General features: G+C 39.2%; 6 protein-coding genes across 6 annotated transcripts; 2 read left to right on the forward strand and 4 right to left on the reverse strand.

Annotated features, from left to right (window-relative positions):
• Positions 1–307: 307 nt before the first annotated feature.
• On the forward strand, positions 308–727 carry LOC141590456 (pleckstrin homology domain-containing protein 1-like). Its single transcript, XM_074411051.1, has one exon. The coding sequence runs from the start codon at positions 308–310 to the stop codon at positions 725–727; it is 420 nt and encodes a 139-aa protein (XP_074267152.1).
• A 935-nt stretch (positions 728–1,662) lies between these two features.
• LOC141590466 (pleckstrin homology domain-containing protein 1-like) lies at positions 1,663–2,082 on the forward strand. The gene has a single exon (XM_074411060.1). The coding sequence runs from the start codon at positions 1,663–1,665 to the stop codon at positions 2,080–2,082; it is 420 nt and encodes a 139-aa protein (XP_074267161.1).
• A 791-nt stretch (positions 2,083–2,873) lies between these two features.
• Positions 2,874–6,369, reverse strand: LOC141615647 (zinc finger CCCH domain-containing protein 25). The gene is made up of 4 exons (XM_074433809.1): positions 5,983–6,369; positions 4,754–4,863; positions 4,452–4,639; positions 2,874–3,719 (listed from the first exon to the last, which is right to left on the reverse strand). Exons 1-4 carry the CDS (start codon positions 6,153–6,155, stop codon positions 3,171–3,173), a joined length of 1,020 nt encoding a protein of 339 aa, XP_074289910.1. The 5' UTR covers positions 6,156–6,369; the 3' UTR covers positions 2,874–3,170.
• A 633-nt stretch (positions 6,370–7,002) lies between these two features.
• On the reverse strand, positions 7,003–7,707 carry LOC141590472 (uncharacterized). Its single transcript, XM_074411066.1, has one exon. It carries the CDS (start codon positions 7,705–7,707, stop codon positions 7,003–7,005), a length of 705 nt encoding a protein of 234 aa, XP_074267167.1.
• A 2,465-nt stretch (positions 7,708–10,172) lies between these two features.
• Positions 10,173–12,374, reverse strand: LOC141615679 (ammonium transporter 1 member 3-like). Its single transcript, XM_074433812.1, has one exon. It carries the CDS (start codon positions 11,752–11,754, stop codon positions 10,363–10,365), a length of 1,392 nt encoding a protein of 463 aa, XP_074289913.1. The 5' UTR covers positions 11,755–12,374; the 3' UTR covers positions 10,173–10,362.
• A 425-nt stretch (positions 12,375–12,799) lies between these two features.
• On the reverse strand, positions 12,800–18,440 carry LOC141615663 (non-specific phospholipase C1). Its single transcript, XM_074433811.1, has 5 exons — positions 17,882–18,440; positions 16,327–16,752; positions 15,203–15,504; positions 13,730–13,906; positions 12,800–13,410 (listed from the first exon to the last, which is right to left on the reverse strand). Exons 1-5 carry the CDS (start codon positions 18,259–18,261, stop codon positions 13,097–13,099), a joined length of 1,599 nt encoding a protein of 532 aa, XP_074289912.1. The 5' UTR covers positions 18,262–18,440; the 3' UTR covers positions 12,800–13,096.
• Positions 18,441–20,543: the final 2,103 nt, after the last annotated feature.

Genomic DNA, 20,543 nt, shown 5'->3' on the forward strand with positions numbered 1-20,543 from the left:
GGTCGATCTGGGTCAGTCCAATTTACCAGTCCGAGCCACTTTTTGTTTACCATTGCCTCTAACTATAAATCCGGCCTCCGCTACTATCTCCTAGTACTCATCTAAGACGCAATATAATCCTTTTCCATCTATGAAAGGTTGTCCTATAAGGCTATAACTGCCTCATGCTTACTTAAAAGTTCTTAAACAAACGTGGGAAACACCAACACAAACACAAAAGACTTTTTCTTCAAACTTTTTTCCTTAAACTCTCCATCAACTAACTATCTCATATTCTCATCTCAACCAAACCAAACCAAACAAAACAATGGACAGCTTGTGGCAAGCAATAAGCCCGGCTTCGCCAAGTCTACGAGACTACAACGACGTCGAATTCTGGCTCAACCCAGAACGCGAGGGTTGGCTATCAAAGCAAGGCGAATTCCTCAAGACATGGAGACGCCGTTGGTTTGTAATGAAACAAGGGAAGCTATTGTGGTTTAAGCAGCCATCTGATGTTACACCGATAGCCGTTCCACGTGGCGTAGTCCACGTGGGACGGTGCCAGGTTGTTAAAGGTGCAGAGGATGAAATCCATAAAGCGCATTCGTTCGTTGTGTATATTGACGGGTGGCCTACGTATTTTGTTGCTGACTCGGATAAGGAGAAGGAAGAATGGGTTAGTTCTATTGGCCGTGTTATTGTTCAGCACTCCGGCGCAGGGACGCCTGAAATTCATAATTACTAGCAGTGGCGGAGCCAGGATTTTCGTCCTTAATCAAAGTGAATTTCGTCATTATCAACTTTAAATAATTAATTAGTCTTTGGTTGTGTATTTGGTATATCGATTTACGATAATATGTTCGATTTTACAAATAACTTTCACTTTTTCATCATACATTCGTAACTGTATGTTTTTGTTGTGTTATTTTTAACGCCGGCTTGTTAACGGATGTAATACTCGCATTGTCGTTATTTTTAGCACGAATTACTATACTTTATAAATTCTTGTAGATACTCTTGATCGTATATGCCAGGATTTCCCGTTAGAGGGGGCGAAAAATCTCAGGGACAAACGAGTAATTTCATAAGGCAAATTTGAAAAAAGTTCGAACATTTAACTAAAAACTTTGGGTTTTTTCAACTTTAGCATAATAGTTGAATGGACTCTGAGTGGTGGAGCTTAGGGGGGCTAGCATGGACGCTCGTCCCCGCTGGCGGATGAAAATTGCAAAAGTATTAGTTGAAATTTTTGAAAAATTTCGAGCTTCCCTTATACCATAACCCGTTCGCCCCCGCTGAAATTTTTCGCTGAAATTTTTCGCTTCTGTTGGTTTCAAATTCTGGCTCCGCCACACGATAGACCATAAATTCGAAATCCCGGTTATCATAATATTGTCGTCATCATCACCTCATTTAGCACACGTATATAATCAATCCCTTTCTTTCGATCATTTGTTTACCTTTGTTTATTCTTTATGAGGGGTATTTTATTATTTTAATCAAAAGTAAACAAATACGTATTCTAACCATGAGAAAGCGTCATATACGTATAACAACTAGTATAACGAATTAACTAATTATTTCAAAGACGTGCGAAACAAATAAAAGACTAGTTCTTCAAACCTCTTCATATAATAAATAAACTCTTCCTTCAACTTTCTCTCCTAAAAATTCCAATCAATGGACAGATTCCTGCAAATGATAAGTCCGCCGCCAAGGCGATCCGACTACAACAACATCGAGTTCTGGGTCGACCCAGAGAGAGTTGGGTGGCTGTCAAAACAAGGTGAGTACCTCAAATTCTGGAGACGTCGCTGGTTTGTATTGAAACAGGGCAAAATGGTGTGGTTCATGAACCCCTCAGATGTCACCTCAACCGCTGTGCCTCGTGGTGTATTCCACGTAGACCGGTGCCAGGTTGTCACAAGCGCAGTGGATGATATACATAAAGATTACTCACTGAAAATGTATATTGATGGTTTTCCCACGTACCTCGTTGCTGAGTCGGAAAAAGAGAAGGACGAGTGGGTTAGCTCTATTGGTCGTGTCATTGTTCAATACTCTGGAGCTGGTATCCCTGAGGTTGACCACTATCGTTAAGCAGTCCTTGATTGTTTATCTAAACTGTAAATAAACCTGATCGATGAAATTAAGTCTCTTAAGTTTTCAAGTTTTATTCTGGTAATTGATCGCTTAACTTTGATCCAAAGTCGAAGCAAATCTTATAAATAATTCTTGTACTCCGCAACGATACATAATCTCATCCAAGGTTAAGTTTTTTTTACTTTTGCTGTTGTAAATTTGTACTCCGTATATATTTTTTTGAATGGAAAATTTATATATTAAACATTCTGGTTGATGTATATAACTGTGTTGTGAAAGGGTTTGGACATAACAATTTACTTCATCCGTCTCAATTATTTGCATACCTTTTCATGATAACCAACCTAATTTAAGTTATTTTTTAAAGGGTTTTCCTACGTGATGCTCTTGTAGTTCTTTGAATTCTACGTGGTACCCTTCGCTTTTCAAAAATATCAAGGATACCCTAAAACTTAATGAAAACATCTTAAAATACCCAAACTTCTCTAATTGCCTCTTTTAAATGTTCAGTTTAAACATTTTTTTTATTGATTTTTCGAAAATAATTTGTTGTTATACAATTAACATAAACCTGGTTTACTCAATTGTAAACATATTTTCTTTACAAAATTTAACTGATTAAAAACGTAATTTTGAATAGTTTGAGTATTTTAGGAACATTTTACTAACTTTAAGGGTACCACTGATGTTTTCATAAACACTGGGGTACCACGTAGAATTCAAAAAAATACAGGGTACCACATAGAAAAAACTTTTTTAAAAGTTAAAAAGAAAAACTCAGACCAATGACGAACTGACCAAACCAATTTCCAGAGATAATTAACAAAATGACAATACAATTAACAATAATATACTCGTGAACTCATCTGTCATTAGTCGGCCCTCCTAAAATAACAGAAAATGATGGGTCAACTAATTTGCGTATGATGTAATCTTCATCTCTTCTGCTGCCATAGAAAGTAGAACAAAATGAACACAAGTAGGTGTTGATCCGTAAATACCTTGAATGATCTCCACTACGAAAACCCAGATGCAAGCACCGATAAATCCTCATCCAGCAGTTGAAACAATTCTTCCCAATGATACTATCTACGTGATCTATGGTAATCATCGTCGCGTCTACCTTGCCGGGAATTTTCAGTCTCATGGTCTCTATGATGTTTAGAAGGATAGTCTCTAGTTTGGGATGATTGCTTCTTCCTATCTCCGTCTTTGGCTCTCACATCCTTGTCTCTGTCTCTCCCCCGATCTCTGCTCCTGTCTCTATCCCGCTCGTCTCGAGTGTCCCTACCTTGTGAATCGTGCCTCTTGGTTTTCATCTCTTCCTTCTCATCACGATCTCTAGACTTTTTTGATTCTGGTTCATACCTTGATGATCTTTTCTCAACAGTTCGTTTGTCCCGATCTTCGTATTTTAAGGGCTTGGCCCTGTCACCAATGTCCTCGTCAGTTTTAGTAATTTTCTTTTCAGCAAAAGATGGCCTATCATAAGCATTATGTCGTTTTTCCTCAGGAGCACGACTAGGTGGAGCATCACGTGATCTTTTATGATCTGTTGAACGTTTGTCAAGCTTGTCAAGGGCCGACCTCGCCTTTCTCTCCTCCTCCGGACCCCATCCAGTGTCTGCAGCTCTCTAAAGAGAGGAAAGAAACAAGAAAAATAAGCAGTGCTTAGGAGTTGATAACTTAACTGTCATAAGAGAAGTTTATACTGATAACATGCCACCAAGGAGAAAGATAAAAAGAGAACAATCAATTGAACATTTAGAAGAAGCACAAAACACCGTAATCAACAAACCATACACTATGAAGCATCACAAATACTCCCACTCACTATAGCCTCCAAATATACGGATCAAAAGTATTTTGTTACGAAGTCGACAATTCCCCAGAAAACCCTGAACAGCAAAAGGGTGAGTTTAAACTTCTCACTGAGGGTGAGGGGCTACTGTGTGTGTGAATGATAACCCAAAATTTTCTATAAGTAAATCTTTTCACAGAATGCGCTACAAATTTATCTTATCAACCCAATAAGAGTAATGAAAGTTATTACGAAGTACATAGGGTCAGAGGAAAGCAGACTCGATTCAATAAATGAAACTTCTTGCTAACAGTTCACAATTCAGCTACCAAAGTTTCCAAATCCTACACTGGTTGCCCAGCTCAAAGTACCCTTGTTCCCATAAAAAATGTCGATGAAGTATATTATCAGGCCTGTCAAAGATAGGCATTATCACAACCAAAAAATAAAACAGAGATTCCTAGTCTATTCGATGTGTTAATACGAACTACTCCTACTTGATAGAGAAAAAGTCTGTCAGCGACGTCAACAGATATATAATTATCATTAAAGATAGAAAACATACTTGCTCATCATGAGAGAATTTGCATGAATCGCCATACTTGCATTCACCCCTCTGGAAGGCACGACATACACCTCTTTCCTCCCTTTTTTGTCTCTCTGTTTCTTCATCCTCTTCTTCTTTCTTTTTGTAGTTAGCAACATGATCAACCCGTATAGTTCTACCAGCTATCTGAGCGCCATTTAGGTTATCTAGAGAAAGAGAAAGTTGAGTCAGTAAAGTTATAGAAATCTTAGATTCATCAGCTGGGATGGAAGAACACTAACAAATGAGAGCCACCAAAGTATGGAAAACAAGAATCTGACCTACAGCAAGGGTTGTGCTTCTTTGATCCTCGTATGCAACAAATGCAAAACCTTTAGATTTACCCGTGGACTTTTCCCTAACCAGATTAACATCCACGATTTCTCCATACCTATACAACAGTCCATATAATTTAAGAGAGTATTACGAGATTGCAATAATAAGTCAGAAACCAGAACAACAAATTGAGATGAAGACAATACAAGAACATAATATACAAAAAAAATCCAAATAATCGCACTAATACCAACTTATCCTTTCAACGAAATACTGTACCAAACAACTACACCACCCAACGCCTTAATGGTTCCCGCTCATTGCGGGGTAGAGGAATACAGTGTCAAATAATTAACAATATTACACCGAAGCCTAAGCCTTGAGGGCTCCCACAATGCAGGCAAATGGGGGCAAACTTACTCCTATGGGCCAGGTATCAGCAACAAAATGAGGCCATTTCTAAATGATCTAAAACAAAATTGCTTTGACAATTGCATCAAGCGACTGTACGTAACAACAATAAAAAAAAGGGCAGCCATTTGAGTGAGCCATTTAGCTTTAGTCCATCGTAATCCAAACCCAAAGATTAATGACTTACTTACTAACTAGTATAGAACCCCTGCGAATGCACAGTTTTTTAGTGTCAACGATCCAGAACCAAAGATTAATGAGTCAGTAATCCCAGCTAAATCTAGTTGGTTTTGGATTACTGACTCAATCTTCAAAATGTCTTTCTTAATCTTATTCTGACAGTTCAGGTATCAATCCACTAATCCTCAACTAATCAATTACTCCACCGTCCCGTCCCAATAATTCATTTCTTTTCTAAAGAGTAAACAATTGACAGGGAAAGAGGGAGTAGCTGTAAATAACCCGACACAGCTAAACTTCCAAAAACAATCAAACCTTCTAGCAATCATCAAAACTTCAAAAACAGTTCACGATTTGACTTGGATAGAGGAAGCAATTCGAATTACGCCGATGCCGTTAAACTACAGATAACTATCAAACCTCATCGACATCATCAAACCTTAACACCATCCCAAACCCTAACTTCAAAATCACTTCACCAGCAAATTCACCATTTCCTCAACTAAAAAACACAAACAATTATAAACAAAGCATAAAAACGCAACAATTCCGCTCTCTACAATCAACAATCAGCTCTGACAATACTATGATTTTCATAATATTTCTTAAAATAAAAATTAAAATGTCAAGGAAGAAGAATTACTGAGCAAAAACAGCAAGAAGATCGCCTTCAGTGAGATCATAAGGGATGCCGCCAACGAAAACATAAGCTGAATCTTTGTAATTAGCATGCCATGAAGCTTCATCGGAAATCCCCAATTCTGCTTCTTTTGCATTTATGTTTTGTGTTCTTCGTACTAGGGTTAACGGATTCATTTAATTGAATACCAGGCGATTCAATTCCAGGGATTGAGTGAGAGTGAGAGTGAGGAGTAGTAATCGCGGATTTTAAGAAAATCTAGGGTTTTCGATTTGGGATTTTGGGGGAGAAATGGGGGTATTTTAAACCCTAGAAATCGCGCGGGTGTGTTGAAGGAATTGTTGATGTTGTGTAAGCTGTGTCAACTTTGCTGCGTTGTGTCGTCTACTCGTCTTCCTTATTGCGTCTCCTCTTATTATACCGTCTCATATTTCCTCTTTTAAGGCTCAACTCAACTCTTTTAGGGGGTGTTTGGTTCACTTGAAAAGGGTATGAGGTATGGGTTTAGAATGAGTTAAACCCATACCATGTGTTTGGTTGGCAAATGTAAGGGTTTCATACCCATACCTCAAACCCATGAGGTATGGGTTTCTCATACCCAAGGAGGGGGGTGGGTATGAGTTTGATACCCATGGGAATGAAATTAAAATAAGCAAAAATGTGAAACAAAAATTATGGCATTATGTAAATCATATCTCCTATACCCTTATTTGATTAAATTTTTATTTTCATGATTTTATATAGATTTAAAATATTTTATTTTACCGATTTTAACTTTTAATTGAACTCCAAACCCATACCGCTCGGAATTGAAACAAACGCATGGTATGAGGAATCAAGTTCCAACCCCATACCACCCAGGTATGATTCCTGATTCCAAACCCATACCCATGCACGAACCAAACGCCCCCTTATTTCTTCCGCATTAGGGTGAGATTATCAGTAGACTCTCCCAAGTCTTAAGAATCTGTCACATCAGCTTTTTACTAACTTTTTTTTTTTGAAGAAAAATGCCTAAAGGCATTACTCAATTAATAAACGATCAAACATAACAGCAGAGTTCGCGGACGATGGAAGACCATCCTCCCATATAACCTTTCCTACGACTCGTGGAACGCAATGAGCTAAAGCATGAGCGACACAATTATTCACTCGACTAACGTAAGACCAAATAACAGACTCGAAAGAAAGACTAAAATTAATAATATCCTCCAGTAATTGATGAAACATGCATCGTCCCAGCTTTTTATCTCGAATAGCTTCTACCACCGGTAAACAGTCACTCTCAATTTCCACCTTACGGAGTCCACGTGCAGCTGCTTCTTCGAGGCCATCCAGTATCGCGGTTGCTTCTGCGAACTGAACCTCCCAATTCTGGCTCCGACTAATCGACACGCCCCACATCACTTCGCCATTTTCATCCCGACATACCACGCCCGTGTTCACTCCTTCATCCTCTTTCACACCCGCATCTACATTTATCTTGACAAACCCCATTCGCGCCGGTCTCCATCCCGAGTCATCCGCACCTCTAGAGTCCCCTTGTTCGTTTCGCCGTCCTCCTATCCTCACACCTCCATCCTCCCCAACCCCTTCCAGTGCAACATCTCTCGCCCGTCTCACCACTTCCTCCGGAATCACCTCCACATTGTCAAAGATTACTTTATTACGGTGTTCCCAAATGGCCCAACATCCTATCATGAACATCGCTCCCTCCTCCCTGCACATCTTCTTCCAACACCCCTCCACCCAATCCTTCACATCCCCCCCCCCCCCCCCCCATCACGTCAGTCATCCATTCCAAACCCACTTCGCCACACTACAATCTCGGAATAAATGCAGACTCGACTCAACATTTAAATGACAAAAAGAACAGAGAGAGTACTCACCTCCAATCCGGGATGTTATGTTAGCTCTTGTTGCGAGTGCTTCACTACACAGTTGCCGGAAGAAAAGTTTCACACGGGGCCAAACCGAGAAGTTCCAGAGCCGATTCCACAACCATTTCCCTCTATGCCAGTCCGATCCACAAGCCATGTCACCCAAATCACCCACAAGCATTTTATATGCGCTCCGGACCGTATACAACCCATCCTTTTCGCATCCCCAATACCAAATGTCAGGCGGTTTAGTCGGACTTATGCGGATTTCTTGAACTCGCTGTACTTCGAAGTGAAGGAGCAGCTGATTCAATTTGTCCCCGTCCCACTCAGAAGTGTTCGGCACCATCAGCTCGGCAACCGTCAAATTCTCAAGGCCATTCGGGCACGGGGAAATAATACGACCCGTACTCGTATTAGGCAGCCACGAGTGACCCCATACCCTTGTCGTACTTCCATCCCCTATGCGTCTCTTCATCCCCCGCACCAACACCTCCCTTGCATCCAAGATACCGCGCCAAGTATAGCTAGGATTGTGGCCTAAGCTAGCAGTCATAAAATCATCATTGGGGAAATACTTCGCTTTCATCAGCCGGGTCCATAGACTCGTTGGGTTAGTTAACAAGCGCCATGCCTGTTTACCAAGAAGTGCAAGATTGAACTGTCGGAAATCTCGGAATCCCAATCCCCCAGTACCCTTAGGCCGCGCCATCCTTCGCCAAGACACCCATTTTACTAACTTTTATTATTTCTTTATTGTTCAGACCCATCTCAGACTCACCTCAGACTTTATACATTATCCGTCAGACCTATCTCAGACTCACCTCAGACTCTACTTTTCCACTCCAATTTATTTTTTTAACAAAAAGAAAGGATACATGCTATCCACCCATTAGATAATTTTTCTTTAAGGTAGGGTCAAGACTCACCCAAAGTCTTAAGTTGAGTCTTGGATTTCTAAGACTCAACTTAAAACTTTGTTAAGACTCTGTCAAGACTAGGGTAGATTATTGGTAGTCTTGAGTGAGTCTTATCTCAAGACTTACCAAAGTCTTATCTTCAAAATCTGGCTTCAGACTTATAAAAATATATGGGACCCATTCAACCCACTTTTTACTCATACAAAATACTATTCATCAGTTTCAAGTAGACCTGACAAAGCTGACCGACCCGAAAGTGACCCAAATATCCTTGACCCAAAACCTGAATTGACCCAACCCAACTCAGACCCGACCCGAACCTTGATTGACCCAATGACTCAACCCGAATGGCTCGATCCGAAAAAACCCGACCCATAATTGACCCGATTCAAAATGAGTTAATATGACGCTAAATGACCTGAAATGACAAGTACCAAGTCATATTAATGTTATATACATCAAAATAGAGTTTCATTGTTTAGAACCATTCTTAATAAATAGTTAAATTTGTAAAATAGTAGTATTTCTTAATCAAAATAGTACAGAGTACTAACTAAAGTGTTTTAGCCATTAATCTGAAAACGACTCGACCCAAAATGACCCATACCCGAAAGTGACCCGACATGGCCGACAATAGGTTACCCGAAATGACCCGGCTGACCCGACCGGCCCGAAATGTATGATAGACCCGAAATGACCCGACCCAAACTGACCCGTCCTACACCCAACCCGATTGACCCATTTGCCACCTCTAGTCTCACGTTACATCTTGGATTTGCAAGACCCAACTTAAGACTTCATAAAATTTTTGCCACTTTATCCAAGTCTTGGCTTCAGACTTGCAAAAATTTGAGCTTGAGACCCAACTCCAGACCGTGGATAAACTTAGCATACGTCTTGTGGAACGGAATTGCCAAAAAAAATAGAAAAGATAAAAACATATACTCCGAAGTAGAAAAAAAATACGGAGTACCTATTACTCCGTATATGAGAGTGTGAAAGCGTTACTTTTATTATAAAACCGCCTCTATAAAGAATGATTGTGTTGTGGAAGTGAATCCCAAATTTTTATATCTACAAATCCACGATCAAGTAAATGTGACCCAACCGTATGATATGACCTAAAATTAGATCTTAGTTATGAATGAGTAACCCGAATTAAAAATGCAAAATGAATTGATTTGATAAATAGTTTATCGGAATTTTTCTTTTTTTGGTAACGAAGGGAACCCGCAACCGCTACCTTAGGTGCGCACTGGATAAACCCATCGGATGTACGTAATAGCCTGTAAACCACGCACACCAGGTGGTTGATTGGAACTTTGTTGTAACGTATTCCCTACCTGACTTATAATATACGTTCACGATTGTAAAGTCGAAACAAGAATGCTAATTAGTAATTACGACCTTACATAAAAAGATCGGTTCTATAGCTTCGTACCTTGGCACTATTGAGAATTGCAATATTTGTACAAATACATAAGACCCATATTTACAAATTACAATCACATTACACAGACAGTGACAACATTGAGAACAATCAAACAAATGAACCTTAACCATTTCTCTTCACAAGAACATGTTTAACTATTCATCAGCAAATAATCGTTGTATCGCTGAGGCGCACGCGTTTCTTCAATCTGGTCATGGTAGGCGTACCCGCCATGGCTAGATATGTCAAGACCAGCAACTTCTTCATCAATTGATATCCTGAGGAGCCTCAGTGTATGCAATGCGTAAAATAGCGGACCCATAGTCACCGTAACCCATCCTACAATGGCAATGAGCTCAACAAATTGGGCTCCGACTAAGGCCCAACCTCCTCCGAGTAGAAGCCCGTATGGACGCGACACACCAGCTTTGCCTCCGTCGTAGGCTTGGATGATGAACTCTTCCTTGGCGAACAAGCCTGTGAATATTAACCCCCAAGCTCCACAACCGCCGTGCAATTGGGCCGCCTCTAAAGGGTCATCAAAACGGTATTTGGCAGCCAATATGTTGAGCCCAATCAAGACCCAAGCAGCAACGAACCCACATATGATGGCGGCCCAGGGTTCAACCACGGAACAGCCTGATGTGATCGCAACAAACCCGCCAAGGACACCGTTGCATACAGCGAGGGCGTCCCAGTGCCCAACTAACAAGCGCTGTCCGAACAATGTGGTTATTCCGGCCATTGATCCGGCTAATGTGGTGGTCACTGCTGTCCTCCCTATGGCTGTCCAATTACCTTGACCGACACTATCTGGATATGCTACCACGATCTCGTCAAATGAACCGGGATTAAACCCGAACCAACCAAACCACAACAAAAAAGTTCCTAAAACTACTAGAGTTGCATTGTGGCCCCTCATTATGACCGGCTTCCCAAATGCATCAAACCGACCAACCCGTGGACCCTCGATAATTGCCCCCCAAAGACCAGCAATCCCACCCACAAGGTGAACCACACCACTTCCGGCAAAATCAATGGCTCCTGAACCCAAGAACAGATTATTGCCACTTGGGCTTAGCCACCCAGGCGATGACCACACCCAGTGGGCCGCAATGGGGTAAACGAACCCAGATAAGAAAAACGAAAAAATCAGGTAAGCACTGAACTGGGTTCTCTCGGCTATGGAGCCGCTGGTAATTCCAGCAACTGCAATGGCAAAGGCCCATTGGTAGAGGAAGAAACTATAGTCATACTTACCGTCAGGCACATCATGGAGCGCAAAGAAATGGGTCCCTATGAAAGAGTTGGAACCCGAACCTGTTCCAAAGGCAAAAGCAAAACCAAAGACATAGTACGAGATGCTTCCTACAACAGCATCAACAACATTAGTAAGTAATATGTTCATTGCATTTTTGGCACGCACAGAGCCGGCACATAGCATAGCAAAACCAAGTTGCATAACAAAAACAAGATAAGCTGAGAAAAGGAGATAAATGGTGTTTATTGAGCTTTCCACGCTCTCTTCCCATGAAACCGCCATGGAGTTTGAACAAGGAGTGAAATCGGGAGAAAAAAGGTGGTAGGAGGAATTATACTGTATGGTTTTCTGAGAAAGAAAGGGGATAAGTTTAATAAAAGGCGATGGGAACTAGAGTCGTCATTGTAGCGTTAGGTAACAAGTTGAATGGCAGCTGGATGAGGTACATATATGACAGTAGGACTGATTGTTGAATCTAATCAACTTGCTCAACAGGTACTAGGTACATGACACAATAAATTCACATCAAATAAATACTAAGGACCACTTCCAAAATCATTGGAGCGTCGAATGGGGCTTCTATAACCACTTATATGCATTTTTCTCCACAAAAATAGACATGTTTTTTTAGGATAACTCTCCTATCAGTCCAAGCTCTATCACTCAAATTATATCCTGTATATCTGTAAGATGTTCTTTTTGTGACTTGTGAAACCAACCGAAATAACAACATTGCACCGCTACCTCAAGGACTCCCGTAAATTGCAGGGTAAGGGGGGAGGGGTCAGATGTACACATCCTTACCCTTGTGTTGGCAACACAGAGAGGCTATTCCGAATGACCCAAGATGGTATGCATCCAGAAGACCAGAACTATATCTACTTCACAATAAAAAATAAAAAATAAAATAATACAATAAAAAGAGCGACCAGTTTAGTGAGCCATTTAATTATCTGGCTGATTGAATTGGTCTCACCATAGACCATTTCATACGAGATTTGTAAAATATATCCTATGGTATGTTTTTTCATTAAAACTACTGATTTGGAAATTGGAACAATCAATAGCCAATGGTTCTAATAGAATTTCACAAAAATATGCTAAAACACATATTTACCGGAAAGGTATCGGAATTCCTAAGGATCACCGAAAAATTGTAAACATATGCACCAGAAAAGCATTAACATATCTCCCGGAAAAGTAAGAACAGACTCAAGGAATACAGAAATTACTGACAGATATTGAAATGTGTACCTTCTTAATCCAACGGCAGCTACATGCAAGCTTGGCTTGACGTCTCATCTAATTGGCAAAGACGGATCAAACGTTAACACAACAACAATGGAACAAACATTTATTCAACCACTGCCAAAGTGCCAGTACAAGATAACTTCAATAAAGGTAACACAATCAATACAGTTACAAACAATCGGCGCAGACACAAACGTTTGCTGTGGCCGGCTACACAATACTGTCTAGTACATATATATTTACAGAGTAATAGTTTTCAAGGGCAATGCCGAACCGGTATAGGCTCACTTTGAAGTGTGAGAAGGCTGCATAATAAATTAATAAGCACATACAATAGACATATATTTACAGCATGCTAGAAAACATATTGGATTCACAGATAGCTGTTGTGGGTACCACCAGAAGTCCGACTGGTAAGAGATGGCCTCATCGTTACAATAGCTGATTCATCAGCGCCCGCCCTGAGAGCTGCTTTCCCGGCTTCTAGAAATCGTCTAACTGCATTCTCGGCATACTTGTTTGCTTCACTTACAGTCATGTTTTTGCCAATATCCGGGTAAGTATTGAGGACATGGTCGCCATTGAGCTGAGATGCAAGTTGTATCAACTCTACTTGAAATTCCGAAAGTTTGGCATCTTCTCTGGCTCCAAATGGTCTTAGTGCTCTCTTAACCTCCGGGAGTTTTTCTGAAATGACACACAAATTAGCAGCCAGTTAAGATCTATATCGAAGTCCCGCACTTTAAAAGTTTAAAGCAATCACATGCTAAGTCATCTTTCACGTTTGTGGTTCCAAAAAGTAGTCCTTTGCCAAATGAAGGCCACATGCAGTACCCTACAGCCACTCAAATTAACATGCAAATGTGTGATATGCTTCACTTCCGGCTTTGTTACTACTAACAAAGACAGTGCCACTGGTAATATATTTAAAACTTTCAGCAAACTATAGTGATGGGAAATTAATGCTTTCAACACAAGGGAAGAGAAAAGATGCTTCTGCACCAACCTGGACAGTCTTCACGAGGGGTGTCACGCAAGGAGAAGTACTTCTCAAAACTTCCAGCCCAGGCATCTCGTTTTGTAAGAAAGTTAGATTTCAATTTGAAAAGTCTCTTTACAGTTGCAGGAATTGACGAATGTTCAAATTCTGAGGTTGGAGTCGGCCCATCTGGCTTCCGAATCACTGCATCAAGACAACAAATAAACAAATAATTCCAGAATCTAAATGAATAAGTTGCATTTGAACTAGCTTTGGAACTGAGCTGCATTTCTCAACAAGTCCCAATGTTCTACTGCCAGTTTCACACAATTATAAGCATCTCAATCTTCCCAAGCCTTGCATCAGGAAATTGACGATCTTGGTAACAAAGCAATCAAAGTCCAACATCACGTCAAGTTAAAGAAAGGCACTAGAGCAAATAGGCGTACAATAAAACTAATGGCGTCATCAGAATCTATTCAAACATGACCCAGTACTGAAGCTGCAAATAAGACTCATCTCCAAAATATCCAATGAGACAACAGGCAGTAACCACTGAAACCAAATAGTCTGAATGAGACAGTTCATCATTTCTGGATCGAATGAATCGAAAAAACTATACACTGCAATCAACGAGCTCTATTCACCTTATTTGGGTAAAAATCCATAGAATTAATACTTAATAGGATATCTGACATTCGTTCAACCAAAACACTCAGAACTATTTTATGAATGCATCTCAGGATTTTATCTTAACTATCCTGAGTTCCTGACAATGCTAATATTCTGTAGACTATTGTGCTATTGGCCACTTCTGAACATACATGGCCTGTCAAGTTATCAACAATTACATACCATATTAATCTTAATTATGCCCTCTAAAAGAATCTTAACTCCTACGCACCAGTATATACTACTCCATATTTAACTACGACTCACTTGTGACGACATTGAGAGGCGCACTAAGGCTCCAGCCAAATTGCCTCATGGTGTCTGAGGTGCATGGGATCCAAAAGGCGCACCAAGGCAACCTCAATGCACATTCCTATTAAATCTTGTTTTTTTTCAAACTTTTTATTTTACTAATGCTGAACTTTCACTTATAAGTCATGTAGCCCTCTTTTAAAACAAAGGACCGTTGTTGCACAAAAAATTATTCTTTAATATAAATGTTCATTTAATATCAATGCGTGTCGCGTCTATACGGCGCATGCTTTCGCCTCGCGGCTCATCGTCTCAGTGCGCCTTGCGCCTTCACATACTAAGACAGAGGCACTTAATATTAAGGTACTGGCTACATTATTCCTCAATATTCAATTTATCCCACTAAAATCCCAAATATTGGTAAATTTGGTACCCGTCTTTTATTCTCTTTCAAAATAAGTGGTCCTAAAATCCGAGCATTCATAAAACAACAAAAACCAGCAAGTCAACATATCACTAGTCCACTACTAAACCATCACAAAACCAACAGAAATGCAAAGATACTCATTAACTCACCAGTGCCCTTATCAATCCAAGGCGAAATGAGTAGAGTGGGGACTCGAACACCCAACCGGTCGAACGGAAAATACCATGGGTCCGGACCAATAATACCATCAGGGTTAGGAACCCCAGAAACAGGGGTAGGAACATGGTCATAAAAACCACCATGTTCATCGTAAGTTATCAACAATGCCATCTCTTTCCACTGTGGACTACTCCGCAATGTCTCATAAACCTCCTTCACAAATTTTTGTCCTTCTGCCACATCATGCGAGGGGTGATCATCGTTCCCCGGAAGCAAATCCGTGTCAAAATACCTGATAGATCATATATATCACGTTGGTATAAACATCTTATTTAAGCAAGGAAAATGTTTTTCGTCACTTATGTTGTGCATTTATAGGTGAGCATTCGGTGATCATAACAAACGTAGGACTTCAGAAAATTCGATAAGTTGGAAATTTGAGGCTTCTGGGAAAACCTATCTTTACAAAATAGAAGAATGCCCCTGTTCTTTTGAACAAGTTTTTTTAACCGAGTTGAACTTAATGGACATGAGTACGTGACATGACATGAACTGAACGTGCTGAAATAAGTCCAAAATTACAAGGCCTAACTCCATATTTGCATAATAAATCCTCAATGCTTACATCATGAAACACCAAACTATGAAGCTAAAGGGTAAGACCTATTACACCCAGAATTATTACTAATCCACATAAGTTATAGCTATAAAGGGATTATTGCTTATGTTCCTGTAATCAATTATCGATGCACTTCCCATGGAAATAGTCACCCAATTAGAAATGAGCTTCCACAATACTCCCGCATATATTACTCTCTATTTGCATAAAACATTCAAAATCTTTTCAATATCACAACATAAACACAGACCAACAAACTAAGTTTTACGTCTAACATGTAAGCTGAGTCCCTGTGGAATTAAATTCCTACAGTGACAACCCCACATTTTTACCAAATCCTCATAAATAGGTTTAAATTGCTTAATCAACCAAACGACACTACCATAGATACGACTAACAAGTAACAACCTGACACTTTTTACCAAATTCACCTAAATACGATCCAAGTCCATAATCAACCAAACGAAAATATCATAAACACGAACTAAACATTACCTCTGTTCAATAACCGCGTAATTAGGCAACTTCCCAAGCCGCGCATGGAGCTTAAACTTAAGCGCAAAATTATGAAACTTTGTAATATGCTTAATCTTCCTTAAACTCTTATAAAACAAAGTAGCAGGAATATTCTGGTAGTAAACTCCGAAACTAAGGTCATTTTCGTCAAGTGAATCAAATATTGTTTTCTGCGGAAACCCATTAATAAGATCTTTCCTCACATTACTTTGTGCCCCATGTGAAGTGGCAGAGTGAACATAAAACCGGTTCGGTTGAGTCGAAGCTGGAACCGAAGCAAACCACCTGTCCATCACCGCAAACTGGTTTGCTAACTCGGTGTAGACCGGTAATAAATCCGGTTTGAAACCGGACATGACGACTTCAGGCATGTGCGGCGACATGGACTGGGCTTGTTGGGCGAACCTGTAAGTAGAACATTAGAAAGATTAGGAAACACAATACAATAAATGCAAATTCTCATTTGTGACGGACCCAAATGCGACCATTTTAATGAGAAAATGTGACTATTATTTGATACTTATAGGTAACATTTTTTGAGTGGTTACTTTGTATTTAAAGTGGTCACATTTGTGGCCATCACACACTGTGACCATTACAAGAAAGACCAACTGTACGCTAAATATCACTCATACTTACGACAATATTAACGTCAAATCAATTCAATTCAATACATTACAATACAATTCAATACTCCCTCTTCACTTTAGAGTCAAAGTTTGACCATAAATTAGTAAAAAAAAATGCCAAATCATTCTGATTTAATACTAAGATATTTACCTTAGTTTCAAAAATAATCTTCCACTAAAATAAATTTTCAAAAAAAAACATGTGGTATATATTTGTCGAAAATAACAATCAAACCACCGCATTGAAGACTGCGTAAAATAGATGAGGAAGATCATTTCATTATGTAGAGGAGGGGAGTACAGTACGATACAATGCATTACAATACCCAAGTTTTAGCACAAATCTATCACAAAATCTCATTGAAGACGGCGATATCCGTCACAAAATACCCATGAGAGGTGAGTGGGGAAGCACATGGGGTGCCCCGCCTTGTCCCTTCTCACACCCCACCTTGTCCCCTCTCCCTTGTTGTGAGAGGCCGCTTTGCAAATCTATTAACACCGTCCTAGTTAAAACGACACTCACAACCGATTTAAATAAGGTGCAAATAAAACCCGAGTCAGGAGAGTTCTTAACTAAGACCTACACTAATTAATCTACCAGTTGGTCTCTCTCTTGTGACGACGGTCCCAAATAGTGACTTAACCCCTCATAAAATGTTAACTATCAAATAATGGTCACATTTTCTCATTAAAATGATCACATAGAGTCCGTCACAAATGTGAACTTGCATTAATCTACACTCATTAATGTACAGTAATTCCATATTTTACGTTATAGTCTTTACTTAATCTATACTTCAAACAAACTTGAAAAGAAAGGCGATATTGGTAAAACTCAGGGAGATATTTACAAAACATGGTAATAAAAGGTAAATAAATGACTGAGACAGAGAGAACTATACCCGTTCATTGGGGCCGGGTCAGCGGTAGTAGTATCCGACCCAAATATCTGCTCCCTAATAGCTTGAATCGAATGACCCGGGTCAGAATCAATAAAAACGGCGTCGTTTCTGACATAAACTTTCGGAGAATTCGGGTCAGAGGCGTTCAAGTAATTAAACTCGGATCCGGTTAACCCATCAATATCGGGTCGGGTCGACTTGAGCCATCCGAGCACGTGATCAAAAGACCGGTTCTCCATGACTAGAACCACTAAGGTTTTTATCGGACCGGGGATTTTACCATGGTGTTTAGGGAAAGGGAAGGACTGTAAATGTTGGGGTAAAATCAGGAGAGTTAATATTAACAGTGGTAATATGTTGCCGGTGTTGATTAAGGCCATTTTTTCCGGTTACCGGAAATGTAGTTTCCGGTAATTCGGTAAATAAATATTATGGGGAATTGTGATTGGAAAAAAAAGGGAGTGAAGTTGGTCGTTTTATGTTGAGGGGGTGGAATATGCTTTTATTGTATGCTTTGTAAGAAAGTGATATTGGAGCATGGAAAAGTTGAATTGTTTGGGGTGTTGAATTTTGAATAGTAGTTTATATTTAATTGATTTGATGTTTTGATGAAAGTGAACGGTGAGACGATATAAATTTAAGACATGTCAAATATATACATTACCGATGTATATAAAATTGCATAGGAAAAATTAATATATTTGTCTTATATAGTATGACATATGAGTATTATGATATTTGACTCGTCTTTCAGGTTAAGATGATTAGTGTCGTGTTAAATGGGAATTTATGTAAAGGGAATTGGTGTTTGTGTTGTATTGTTTGTTAGGTTTTGAGTTTTGACTGGAACTTGTTTTAGTGAAACAAGCAAGGTGTAGTTTTCATGGAGGTTGAGGTCATTAATTGATTGATGCCCACCCAAAAGGGTAAGTTGATTTGGAAGATGGTTACTTTATCATTAATTTGACTTTACCATTAATTGAGGTTATTAATCATAGAAAAAATTTTGTGTTCTTCGGGAGGACCATATTCCTTATACCTAACCTTTTATAATATTTTATTTAGTGGATTAGTTTTAGGTGTAAGAAGGACGGTATTTCCGTGAGACACAAGAATTTTTCTTAATCATACCTTGAGTTTTTAGTTGAGATTGTTTTTTACATGATATCAGAACCTATCACGTACTAGATTTACCATTATAAAATTAATAACACTTTTCCTCACATTACTTGACTAAATGTATCTGTTTTTTTTCCGTTGCTTATTAATAATCTTGTGTTAGATAAATATTTTGTTTGAATGGTTTTGGTTTGTAGATACATAATAAGATAAAGTTAGCAAAACGTCTTGCTTGTGACGGGCTAATTCCGTCACAAGCTAAAGACCTCTCACAAAAAGGGAGAGGGGACAAGGTGGGGCACACCTCATATGTTTCCGCACTCACATCTCATGGGTATTTTGTGAGATGAAACGGTATCCATTACAAGCTTGTGACGGAAATCGCCGTCTTTAATGAGATTTTGGGTAAAGTTAGTGGTGTAGAGATGGTGACGTAGTAGTAAATGAGGAGATTGCACTGACGGCAAGCTTAAGCAATGTTTACTGAAAATAATATGGTTTAATAGTCAGAGCCACAGTGATAAGATTTAAAAGTCATGGAGCCACGCACAAACAATAATAACTTAATGCCGAATGACGTATTTAAACATTCCACGTTTGAAAAGGTATGTCCACAAGTTTTATTAACTACCTTTAGTATTGCTTACGTTTAAAAATGTACGTATTCTTAATTATAATAAGACTAGAGGTTCGATGTTAACCCATGGAAATTGATTATATAAGGAGCATATTCTTGATCAGTTAAATATCTCTTAGTGAGAACACACGCAATAATGAGTTTAAGAAATATGTATGTAGTATAACTCATTTTAAACATAGAACATGGCTTTAGAACAAATTTGCTATAAGAATTATGGAGTACTATTCAGTATATTATTTGTGATAACAAAATTTAAACAGACTAATGAAAATCAAGCTCTTAACTTATTGTATATAAATAAAAGTTTTAATAGAATACTGGATTAACGAAATACTTTTTTAGGTGAATAATTGGATAAAAAGTTTGATAGGTGTTTGTGATTATAGGATAAACAATGATTGTCAAACTTTTCGCTTCTTAGTAGAACTTAATAACGATTTAAGGGGAGTTTGGTTAACACTTGGAAGAGGGAGTGAAAATCAGAAAGGGAATAAAGTGAAAGGAAAGGGTTTCCCGGCCCTTCAATGTACTTACTTGTTTGATATGAAATGAATAAAGGAAATTAAAAAAACACAAGAGTTAAAATTAACAACTAACCAAAACCTATCACCACCATCCTCAACCACCTACACTAGTGTTGCCCCCCCTCTTTGAAACCCACCTTCCCCAACTCCTAGACACCACACCAACACCAACAAACACCACCAAATTTTTTACCACTCCTAATTGTATTAGTGCGAGTCCAGACTTACATAGTCAAATTGGATCAATCTCGAATTCTCAAGTCCCTTGCTCGTTTACATGCACCCCTGAGATAGATATTGATGCGGGAGCATTAAAGAATAACAAGGATGAAGTTTTATTTGTGTGTTTTTTATAGCTTGTGAGTTATAAGTTCGATTA

The sequence above is a fragment of the Silene latifolia genome, chromosome 1, assembly GCF_048544455.1.
Source record: "Silene latifolia isolate original U9 population chromosome 1, ASM4854445v1, whole genome shotgun sequence".
NCBI lineage: Eukaryota > Viridiplantae > Streptophyta > Magnoliopsida > Caryophyllales > Caryophyllaceae > Silene > Silene latifolia.

What these genes read in the sequence shown, in the direction of transcription:
- LOC141590456 (XM_074411051.1), top strand. Translation starts at nt 308, where the DNA reads ATGGACAGCTTGTGGCAAGCAATAAGCCCGGCTTCGCCAAGTCTACGA.
- LOC141590466 (XM_074411060.1), top strand. Translation starts at nt 1,663, where the DNA reads ATGGACAGATTCCTGCAAATGATAAGTCCGCCGCCAAGGCGATCCGAC.
- LOC141615647 (XM_074433809.1), bottom strand. Translation starts at nt 6,155, where the DNA reads ATGAATCCGTTAACCCTAGTACGAAGAACACAAAACATAAATGCAAAA. An exon ending in CTTCTTGCTGTTTTTGCTCA is followed by an intron (nt 4,864 to 5,982) that starts GTAATTCTTCTT and finishes ACTGTTGTATAG; the next exon opens with GTATGGAGAAATCGTGGATG. An exon ending in AAGCACAACCCTTGCTGTAG is followed by an intron (nt 4,640 to 4,753) that starts GTCAGATTCTTG and finishes CTCTTTCTCTAG; the next exon opens with ATAACCTAAATGGCGCTCAG.
- LOC141590472 (XM_074411066.1), bottom strand. Translation starts at nt 7,707, where the DNA reads ATGTGCAGGGAGGAGGGAGCGATGTTCATGATAGGATGTTGGGCCATT.
- LOC141615679 (XM_074433812.1), bottom strand. Translation starts at nt 11,754, where the DNA reads ATGGCGGTTTCATGGGAAGAGAGCGTGGAAAGCTCAATAAACACCATT.
- LOC141615663 (XM_074433811.1), bottom strand. Translation starts at nt 18,261, where the DNA reads ATGGCCTTAATCAACACCGGCAACATATTACCACTGTTAATATTAACT. An exon ending in GACCCGGCCCCAATGAACGG is followed by an intron (nt 16,753 to 17,881) that starts GTATAGTTCTCT and finishes TTCTACTTACAG; the next exon opens with GTTCGCCCAACAAGCCCAGT. An exon ending in TACGCGGTTATTGAACAGAG is followed by an intron (nt 15,505 to 16,326) that starts GTAATGTTTAGT and finishes ATGATCTATCAG; the next exon opens with GTATTTTGACACGGATTTGC.